The 11544-nt window shown below is 39.3% G+C and overlaps 1 protein-coding gene across 1 annotated transcript in view; it reads right to left on the bottom strand.

Annotated features, from left to right (window-relative positions):
- The window catches only part of PDSS2 (prenyl (decaprenyl) diphosphate synthase, subunit 2), a 268981-nt gene extending 257443 nt beyond the window's left edge, over nt 1-11538 (bottom strand). The window contains exon 1 of the mRNA XM_010856657.1: nt 11125-11538. Within this exon, the coding sequence (XP_010854959.1) occupies nt 11125-11405 (281 nt within the window). The 5' untranslated portion in view covers nt 11406-11538. The remainder of the gene's footprint in view (nt 1-11124) is intronic.
- Nucleotides 11539-11544: the final 6 nt, after the last annotated feature.

The raw sequence follows: 11544 nt of genomic DNA, 5'->3' as shown, positions 1-11544 counted from the left end.
GTTACAAAGTGTTCTAGTTTCATTCTTTTACAAGTGGTTGACCAGTTTTCCCAGCACCACTTGTTAAAGAGATTGTCTTTTCTCCATTGTATATTCTTGCCTCGTTTGTCAAAGATAAGGTGTCCGTAGGTGCATGGGTTTATCTCTGGGCTTTCTATTTTGTTCCATTGATCTATATTTCTGTCTCTGTCATACTGTCTTGATGACTGTGGCTTTGTAGTAGAGCCTGAAGTCAGGCAGGTTGATTCCTCCAGTTCCATTCTTCTTTCTCAAGATTGCTTTGGCTATTCGAGGTTTTTTGTATTTCCATACAAATTGTGAAATTATTTGTTCTAGCTCTGTGAAAAATACCATTGGTAGCTTGATAGGGATTGCATTGAATCTATAGATTGCCTTGGGTAGTATACTCATTTTCACTATATTGATTCTTCCGATCCATGAACATGGTATATTTCTCCATTAGTGTCCTCTTTGATTTCTTTCACCAGTGTTTTATAGTTTTCTATATATAGGTCTTTAGTTTCTTTAGGTAGATATATTCCTAAGTATTTCATTCTTTCCAAGAAAATGTTTTTTTCCCTGACTTTTCAGGATTTTTAAACAGTAGGAAAAGGATGATAAATTTGTATTATATACTGCATTCAATCTACTCATCATTACCTGTCTGAGAAGTGACAACAGCTCCCTTAGCTACCATGCTCAGTTACAATACCAATTTCTACTAGGCAGAATTGGCAACACCTTTGGAAATCATTTAGTCAAACTTCTTATTTCATTACTTAGGAAATTAAAGCCCAGAGATAGAATAACTTACTTAAGGTCACACTGTTGACACCTACTGACAGAGATGAAACTAAAACATACATGTAAGCTTCCTGTCCTGCAGGTTACTTACTGTTTGTTCATTTGTTCGTCCATCCATCCATCCATTCATTCTCTCTGTTAGAGGTGATTTTTTTTTTCTTTAGCTTTTCAACATAACAAAATAATTATAGACTCACAGAAAGACATAAAAATAGTACAGTCTTCACTAGGTATCCAGAGAGGGATTGGTTACACGACCCCAAAATTTGTGTTGCTATAAAATGGTGTAGTAGTTACATATAACCTATGCACATCCTCTAGTTTACATTAAATCATCTCCAGATTACTTACAATACCTAATACCATGTAAATATTATGCAAATAGTAGTAGATACAATGTATGTTATATCAAAAGTTGCCTGGCTTAGCAAATTCAAGTTTTGTTTTCTGGAAATTTCTGGAATTTTTTCCCCAAAATATTCTTGATCCATGGTTGGCTGAATCCACGTATATGTGGAACTTGTGGATATAAAGTCCTTATGTATCTTTGACCCAGCTTCCTTCAATACACAACTGTAGGATAATACCAAAACTAAAAATTAACACTGGGACTTTTCTGGTAGTCCAGTGGTAAAGAATCTGCCTGCCAATGTAGGGAACATGGGTTCAATCCATGGTACAGAAAGATTCCACTAAGCCTGTGAGCCACAACCACTGAGCCATGCACCACAACTACTGAAACCTGCACACCCTAGAGCATGTGTTTTACAAAAGGAGAAGCCACCGCAATGAGAAGCCTATGTGCTAACTGCAACTAGAGTAGACTCTGCACAACACAACTAGAAAAAGCCTACAACAGCAACAAAGATCCTGTGCAGCCAAAAATAAATAAATAAAACAAAATAAAAAAATAACATACTTCCACCACCTGATGAAAAGAGCCTACTCACTGGAAAAGACCCTGATGATGGGAAAGACTGAAGGCAAAAGGAGGAGAGGGTGGCAAAGGATGAGATGGTTAGATAGCATCATCAACTCAATGGACGCTGAATTTGGGCAAACTCTGGAAGATGGTAAAGGACAGAGGAGACTGGTATGCTGCAGATCATGGGGTCACAAAGAGCTGGATGTGATCTAGCAACTGAACACCACCACCATATAGAGTTTTAGGGCTTCCCAGGTGGCTCAGTGGTTAAAAAAATCCACCTGCAATGCAGGAGACCCGGGTTCCATCTCTGGGTCAGGAAGATTCTCTGGAGAAGGAAACTGCAACCTAACCAGTATTCTTACCTGGGAAATCCCATGAACAGAGGAGTCTGGAGGGCTACAGTCCATGGGGTCACAAAGAGTTGGAAACAACTTAGCAACTAAACAAAAACTATTCCACTGTATGGATGCACCACAGTTTGTTCAGCATTTCACCATTCAGTGAGGTATGAGTTGTTTCCAGTTCTTAGCTGTCACAAATAAGGTTGCTATAACCATTCCTGTATAGGTTTTGATATGAGTTTTTATTTCTCTGGAATAAATGCTCAATTGTGATTGCTGGGTTGTATGTTATGTGTATGTTTAATAAAAAACTGCCACACTGTATTCCAGAGTCAGTTCAGTCCAGTCACTCAGTCATGTCCGACTCTTTGTGACCCCATGAACCGCAGCATGCCAGACCTCCCTCTCCATCACCCACTCTGGAAGTTTACCCAAACTCACGTCCGTTGAGTTGGTGATGCCATCCAACCACCTCATCCTCTGTCGTCCCCTTCTACTCCTGCCCTCAATCTCTCTCAGGGTCTTTTCAAATGAGTCAGCTCTCCACATCAGTTGGCCAAAGTATTGGTTTCAGCTTCAATATCAGTCCTTCCAATGAACGCCCAGGATTGATCTCCTTTAGGATGGACTGGTTGGATCTCCTTGCAGTCCAAGGGACTCTCAAGGGTCTTCTCCAACACCGCAGTTCAAAAGCATCAATTCCTCAGTGCTCAGCTTTCTTTATAGTCCGAATCTCACATACATACATCACTACTGGACAAACCATAGCCTTGACTAGATGGACCTTTGTTGGCAATGTAATGTCTCTGCTTTTTAAATATGCTCTCTAGGTTGGTCATAACTTTCCTTCCAAGGAGTAAGCATCTTTTAATTTCATGGCTGCAATCACCATCTGCAGATATTTTGGACCCCCAAAAAATAAAATCAGCGACTGTTTTCACTGTTTGCCCATCTATATGCCATGAAGTGATGGGACCAGATGCCATGATATTAGTTTTTTGAATGTTGAGCTTTAAGTTAATTTTTTCACTCTACTCTTTCACTTTCATCAAGAGGCTCTTTAGTTCTTCTTCACTTTCTGCCGTAAGGGTGGTGTCATCTGCATATCTGAGGTTATTGTTATTTCTCCCGGCAGTCTTGATTCCAGCTTGTGCTTCTTATAGCCCAGCGTTTCTCATGATGTACTCTGCATAGAAGTTAAATAAGCAGGGTGACAGTATACAGCCTTGATGTACTCCTTTTCCTATTTGGAACCAGTCTGTTGTTCCGTGTCCAGTTCTAATTGTTGCTTCCTGACCTAAATACAGGTTTCTCAAGAAGCAGGTCAGGTATTCCAGAGTGGCTGTAACATTTTTACATTCCCATCAGCAATGTTCAAACTATGGTGCTAGAGAAGACTCTTGAGAGTCCCTTGGACTGCAAGGAGATCAAACCAGTCAATCCTAAAGGAAATCAACCTTGAATATTCACTGGAAGGACCAATGCTGAAGCTGAAGCTCCAATACTTTGGCCACCTGATGTGAAGAATTGACTCACTGGAAAAGACCCTGATGCTGGAAAAGGCTTCCCTGATAGCTCATTTGGTAAAGAATCTGCCTGCAATGCAGGAGATCCTGGTTCAATTCCTGGGTCGGGAAGATTTGCTGGAGAAGGGATAGGCTACCCACTGCAGTATTTTTGGCTTCCCTTGTGACTCAGCTGGTAAAGAATCCACCTGCAATGCCGGAGGCCTGGGTTTGATCCACTTCAGTATTCTGGCCTAGAGAATTCCATGGCCTATATAGTCCATGGGTCACAAAGAGTCAGACACAACTGACTGACTTTCACTTTTCACTCTGATGATGCAAAAGACTGAAGGCAGGAGGAGAAGAGGGTGACAGAGGATGAGATGGTTGGATGGTATCACTGACTCAACATGAGTTTGAGCAAACTCCAGGAGATGATGAAGGACAGGGAAGCCTGGCATGCTGCAGTCCATGGGGTCGCAAAGACCTGGACATGACTGAGCGACTAAACTATTTCAAGTTTCTATTTCAACTATTTCAGCTGAGCTATTTCAAGTCCTAAAAGATGATGCTGTTAAAGCGCTGCATTGAATATGCCAGCAAATTTGGAAAACTCAGCAGTGGCCACAGCACTGGAAAAGGTCAGTTTTCATTCCAATCCCAAAGAAAGGTAATGCCAAACAATGTTCAAACTATCACACAATTGCACTCATCTCACACGTTAGCTCAAAATTCTCCAAGTCAGGCTTCAACAGTACGTGAACCAAGAACTTCCAGATGTTCAAGCTGGATTTAGAAAATGCAGAGGAACCAGAGATCAAATTGCCAACATCCGTTGGATCATTGAAAAAGCAAGCAAGTTCCAGAAAAACATCTATTTCTGCTTTATTGACTACGCCAAACGCTTTGACTTGCACTTGCCTTTGGATCACAACAAACTGTGGAAAATTCTTCAAGAGATGGGAATTCCAGACCATCTGACCTGCCTCCTGAGAAATCTGTATGCAGGTCAAGAAGCAACAGTTAGAACTGGACATGGAACAACAGACTGGTTCCAAATTGGCAAAGGAGTACATCAAGGCTGTATACTGTCACCCTGCTTATTTAACTTACATGCAGAGTACATTATGCGAACTGCTGGGCTGGATGAAGCACAAGCTGGAATCAAGATTGCCGGGAGAAATATCAATAACCTCACATATGCAGATGACACCACCCTTACGGCAGAAAGTGAAGACGAACTAAAGAGCCTCTGGATGAAAGTGAAAGAGGAGAGTGAAAAAATTGGCTTAAAGCTCAACATTCAAAAAACTAATATCATGGCATCTGGTCCCATCACTTCATGGCAAATAGATGGGGAAACAGTGAAAACAGTGACAGACTTTACTTTTTTGGGCTCCAAAATCACTGCAGATGGTGACTGCAGCCACGGAATTAAAAGATGTTTGCTCCTTGGAAGAAAAGTTATGACCAACCTAGACAGCATATTAAAAAGCAGAGACATTATGTTGCCAACAAAGGTCCGTCTAATCAAAGCTATGGTTTTTCCAGTAGTCATGTATGGATATGAGAGTTGGACTATAAAGAAAGCTAAGCGCCGAAGAATTGATGCTTTTGAACTGTGGTGTTGGAGGAGACTCTTGAGAGTCCTGTGGACCGCAAGGAGGTCCAACGAGTCAATCCTAAAGGAAATCAGTCCTGAATATTCGTTGGAAGGACTGATGCTGAAGCTGAAACGCCAATAGTTTGGCCACCTGACGCAATGATCTGACTCATCAGAAAAGACCCTGATGCTGGGAAAGACTGAAGGACGGAAGAGAAGGAAACAGAGGATGAGATGGTTGGATGGCATCACCAACTCAATGGACGTGAGTTTGAGCAAGCTCCTGGAGTTGGTGATGGACTGGGAAGCCTGGCGTGCTACAAAGAGGTCAAAAAGAGTTGGACACGACTTAGTGACTGAACTGAATGACTGAACAACAATGACAATCAGCAATGTATGAGAAATCTAGTTTCTCTGCATCTTCACCAAGATTTCATATTGTATTTTTTAGTCATTCTAATAGGTATGCAATGGTATCTCATCATGGTTTTAACACACATTTTTCTAATGGCTAATATTGTTCAACAACTTTTCATATACTCATTTTCTGTTTTTATAGGCTTTGTGCCCATTTTCTAACTGTTTTCTTACCACTGAGTTCAGAGTGATCTTTATATATTCTGGATGCAAGTCCTTCAGGTAAGTGATTTACAAATGTTTTCTCCCTGTGGCTAATCTTTTGAACCTATTAACAAGGTCTTTCCACAGAACAAAGTTTTCAATTTTGATGAAATCCAATCATTGATCTTTTTTTCTTTAATGAACTGCATTTTTTGTTTCACATCTAAAAACTGTTTACCGAGTCCACATTCCAAATATCCCCTCCTATGTTTTCTTAAGTTTTATTTGATAGTTTTACATTTCACATTTAATTCCATTTAACGTAGATTCTTTTTTTTTTTTAACATGGTGTGAAGTTTAGGTCAAGGTTTACTTTCTTGCCTATATAATGTCCAAATTGTTCCAGCACCATTTATTGAAAAGACTATTCTCCCTCCATCAAACTGCTTTTGCATCTTTGTCAAAAATCAACTTTGGTATATTTGTGTTGATCTATTTCTGAGTTTCCTATTCTATTTCAATGATCTATCTATTCCTCTGCCAATACCACAGTGTGTTAATCAATGAAGTTATATATATATCTTAGACTTAACATTAGGTAGAATGACTCCTTCCATTTTCTTTTTATTTTCTTCAATATTGCTTTAGCTATTATAGCTCTATTAATACTGTTCACTTTATCACACTGCTTATTGTTGCTTTTAAGGTCCTCGCTGAAGAATCCCATGGATTGTATAGTCTGTGGGGTTGCAGAGTCGGACACGAATGATCGACTTTCACTCACTCACTCACTATGCCTATAGAAGAAGTATGTCAGCCTGGAGAAGAAAGGAAAATGAAAAGAATCAAGAAGAAAAAAACTGTAATAAATTACCACCATCCTAAAAAGACTACACATGTAGTTTTCATCCATCTATTCTCATCACACCCCAATTTCTTCATGAAAGATTCTCTACTATTCTAGGCCACTTTATTTTTTATGTTTGTTATTGAGGGACAGTTAATGTACAATGGTATACATTTCAGGTGTACAACAAAGTGAATCATAATTTTTAAATTATTATAAAAATAATTCATAATTATTCATAATTATTATAAAAATACTAGGTATATTCCTAGTGCTATACAATATATTCTTGTAGCTCATTTAATTTATACCCAGTAGTTTATACCTCTTAATCCCCTACTCCTTTCTGGCCCCTCCCCACTTCCCTCTCCCTACCAGTAACCACTAGTTTGTTCTCTATATCTGTGAATCTGTTTTTGTTGTTGGTGTTGCTGTTGCTGTTATATTCACTAGATTATTTTTTTATTCGATATATAATTAATATCATACAGTGTTTATCTTTCGCCAGGTCACTTTAGTATCTCTAAATGTAATAGCTAATATATCTCTACTACTCACTAGTCACAAGTCATTTATCTCCTTCTGTTAGATATCTGTAAATATACTTGTGTCCAACACAATGCCTATTCTCAAAGGACATGGTCCATGTTATAGAGTTCTTTATACTCCTCCACAAGCTTTAATAAACATTGAACTGAGGATTATTTATCTAATTGGAACTTACAACACAGAGATACTAGAACATCTAGAAGAACAAGAGTAAAAAAATTAATTGCTACACTATTGTTAGCAATATGATCATTATCTCACCAAATCTTAAGATTTTAAATTTAATCTCACTTCTCAATTAAACTGTTACAAAAGTAAGTTCTAGGCTCTTTCCCTTCTTATTAATGAGATAGCTTAGGTAAAGAAAGAGAAGGTAGTGAATAATGAATTATGGTGATTTCCTTCTTTTCTCCTCTTGTTTGCCAAAAAATGTCACTGTACATCTAAATTTTAGGGCCATCAGATATGATTCATCCCTAATACACTGTGTTTATCTACCCAAAAAGTAAAATGACCCAAGGGATCAGAATATCAATATAAGTAAATAATGGAATCTCAAAATGTAAAACGGAACTAAGTAAAAGAATTTACCAAACCCAATTTTTTATGGTCTTATCTATATTAACTATATGGGGTCTTTGTGTCCTTTGGCTAGCATACTGAGATACTCTCTGTCTTAATTATCAATGCTTTGCCAACAAGATTTCAACAAAGTAAGGTGCAGCATGTGAAACAATATAGCTACTTAATCCATGTTTTTAGCTATAATTTACAATAACCACAATCTGCCTACCCTATGGATCAAATGCTTGCTTCTTTGCTGAAATAGGTGTATACAGGATCACCTCCCCAAAAGGTTTTTGTTCACTAACTGCCTGTGAGTTTAGACTGTTTAAAGAATTTAAACATGTAACAAAACTATATACAGATTAACTCCTCCTTTTCTTACAAAATAAAGTAATCCACATATGTTACTATGGCTTTGCTGAAACTTTCTCCAGTTCTTTCACTGTATTAGATCAGGGACAGGCAGGCAGGGAGGCTACAATCAGGAAAGTTTCAGAGCCATTAGTCTTACAAGCTTTCATCTAGAGTGTCTCTGGTGGTCTCAGAAGGAGTCTTCTCTAAGACCCCAATTGATACTCTGACAAGTAGATGAACTGCAATTCTCAGAATATGCACATTTCTAAGGCTTTTTCTAGTTCTGCCCTTTTCATGTCAATGCTTTATTATAGACACTACAATATGCATATGCACAATGTAATATGTAGTCCAAGGGGATTAGATTCAGGAACTCCCATGGATATCAAAATCTGAGGATTCTCAAGTCCCTCACAGTATCTGTGTATAATCCAAGGTACATCTTCCCCTATACTTTAAATCATCTCTAGATTACTTACAATGCCAATTCTATGTAAATGGTTGTATATACAATATTAGTGCTATAAAAATAGTTCCTGGTGCACAGCAAACTCAAGTTTTGTTTCAGGGGGACTTTCTGAAACATCCCCACTGAATATTGAACCTACAATTGGTTCAGGGTGTGGTTGTGAACTCACAGATCTGGAGGGCTCACTGTACTACCACATCCTCCACTGCTAACACTACCATATTCCCATCACATACAGAGAAACCCACTATTTGATTGGCAAAAAATAAGACATTTCATGGTTCATGTATTGTGAGAACACAGAGTAACTTGAACTCAGACACTGCTGCTGCTGCTGCTGCTAAGTCGCTTCAGTCGTGTCCAACTCTGTGCGACCCCATAGACGGCAACCCACTAGGCTCCCCCATCCCTGGGATTCTCCAGGCAAGAACACTGGAGTGGATTGCCATTTCCTTCTCCAATGCATGAAAGTGAAAAGTGAAAGAGAAGTCACTCAGTCGGGTCCGACCCTCAGCGACCCCATGGACTGCAGCCTTCCAGGCTCCTCCATCCATGGGATTTTCCAGGCAAGAGTACTGGAGTGGGGTGCCATTGCCTTCTCTGTCAGACACTGCTAGTAAGAATGTAAACTGGTATAACGACTTTGGAAAACAATTTGTTATTATCTCCTAAAGCTGACCATGTGTATACCCGCCTTTATTCTCTCAAGACAAGTACACCAGAAGACATGTTCAGGATATTCACAGCAGTACTTTTCATAACACCACAAACTGCAAACAACACAAATGCTGATCAAAAGAAGACTATGGTATTTACACAGTAGAATCTCACACATCAGTGAAAAACTAACAAAGTATAGTTAACACAACAGGGATAAATCTTAGAAACAATGACAAATTTAAAAAGCAAGTCACAAAGGACTACATGCAATAAACTACAATATTTGTAAATTTTAAAAATGAGCATTATTAGACACATTACTATTTAAGAAAACACTCATGCAACTTTAAAAAGGAAAAATAAACACAAAATTCAGTTCAGTGGGGATCAGGGAGATAAACCAGTGAATAGAGATAGCTTCAACAGGATTGATAAAAGTTATATTTCTTCAACTGGGTGGTAAGCTCATTCCTCTCACTATTAAGCTTTAAAAGATACATGCCGTGTGTTCTGAGTGTGTACCATCTAGAATCTCTGGAGAATTAACATTTCAGCTTCAAAACAAGTTTAACCTACTCATAAAATGACATTCCTGATAACTGGGAATGATGCCCAAGAAATAAAATCTCTCTACTACTGCTATTTGGTATTGCTATTTGGTAACTTTTATAGTAACAAAGAAATAGCAGATGTCTCATAAAAAATTAAAGCAAGAGAAAGGGAAGTAAGGGTAGCTATAAAAGAGCAATATGAGAGATCCTTGTAGTGATGGAAATGTATCAGTGTCAACATCCTGCTTGTGGGACAAAACTGCAAAGGATACATTGGACCTCTCTATAGTATTTCTTCCAACTGCATGTGAACCTCCAATTATTTCAAAAGTTTGTGCTTTTTCTTTAAGAAAAATGATAATTTTGTCCAAGATTTCTCCACAATGGTACTACTGACATTTTAGTGTACCTAATTCTTCACGGTAGGGAGTTGCCCTGGGCACTGCAGGGTGTTTAACAGCATCTCTGGCCTCTTACCTATTAAACACCAGCAGCACAGCCCAGTTGTAACATTTCCATACACTGCCAAATGTTCCCTAGGGGACAAGTAAGTTGCTTATTGTACTAGAGTTATGTAAAGAATATTCCTATGCTTAAGAAATACACAATGACGTACTTAGGGGTAAAGGAATGACATATGAAATGTACCACAAACGATTCAGGAAAAACATGTGTATGTATATATATTTTATTTACATATACATGAATAGTGTGTGTGTGTGTGTGTGTGTGTATAATAGGTGAATATAATTAAAGTATGTTATTAATTTTATTCCTGCAACTTTTCTATGTGTTTGCAATTGTTAATATAAAGGTGGGGTTTTTTAAAATGGAACCCAAAGCTGTGGTCCTTAAAGTCCTAAAAGCAGGTTTCACAGTAGCAGTCCAGCATAAAGTGATAAAAATCCCAAGGGAAAATGAATACTGACTGGATAAATTCCTACTTCAAGCCTGAGACAAAAGTTGCAAATGACTGCCGAACTTTTGGCCTATCTCCCCCCAACCCATTCTTTCTAGAGGTGACTTCCTGAATAATGCAGAACCGAAAATAAAACTATCCCACGTTTAAAAGACTATTTCTAGGAAGTGACTCAAACCCATATCCCTACTCGATGTTTCCACAAATCACCGAGGCAACTTCACCTTCAATAGCCATGAAGCAAAAATGCGAAAATCGCACGTGTTCTCATTCTTGCATCGCAAATATTAATAAAAGTATGTTAAGGTGAGTGGACTAAGACACAACACCGAATGTCTAGGATGGCTGAGGAAATTAAGGAATAAAAAGAAATAAACAGGCAGTCTGAGAGAGGCAGGAAAAGTGTATCGGCCAGGAAAAAGGACTAGAGTGGGTGAGAGTGTGTCAGGGCGAAGGTGTAGCTCACCTGACTGTGGTAAGCAGAGGGTGCTGAGTCCCCACCAGCTTCCGCACCTGCATAGCGATGTTGCAGAGCTCGTCGCTCAGCAGGCAACGGAGGCTCATGAAGGACGTGGGGTAGCCCACGATCTTCTCCGCCTCTGACACCACTTGGTTCCACTGGGCCGGGGACCTGGAGGACTGACCACGACAGGAGATCACCGAAGAGATGGTGTCGAGGGGGCCACGCAGGGGACCCGAGGCCCCAAGATAACGGGGCAAGCGCAAAAGCAGCTGCCGAAGGCTCATAGTTTGAGTCTGAGGGTTTCAGGGACTTGAGGGTGTCCGGAGGTGGCGCGGGGAACAAGCCAGGGACAGATGAGGAACTTGCGGGAACTAGAAAAAAGCGGCGATTCTTGACCCTCAAGAGGGTGGGTTTTTGGAGTCG

This window comes from Bison bison, unplaced genomic scaffold (genome assembly GCF_000754665.1).
Source record: "Bison bison bison isolate TAMUID 2011002044 unplaced genomic scaffold, Bison_UMD1.0 scf7180017864373, whole genome shotgun sequence".
NCBI lineage: Eukaryota > Metazoa > Chordata > Mammalia > Artiodactyla > Bovidae > Bison > Bison bison.
Note: the sequence above shows the minus strand (reverse complement) of the source record. Positions and strands in the feature narration are given on the sequence as shown.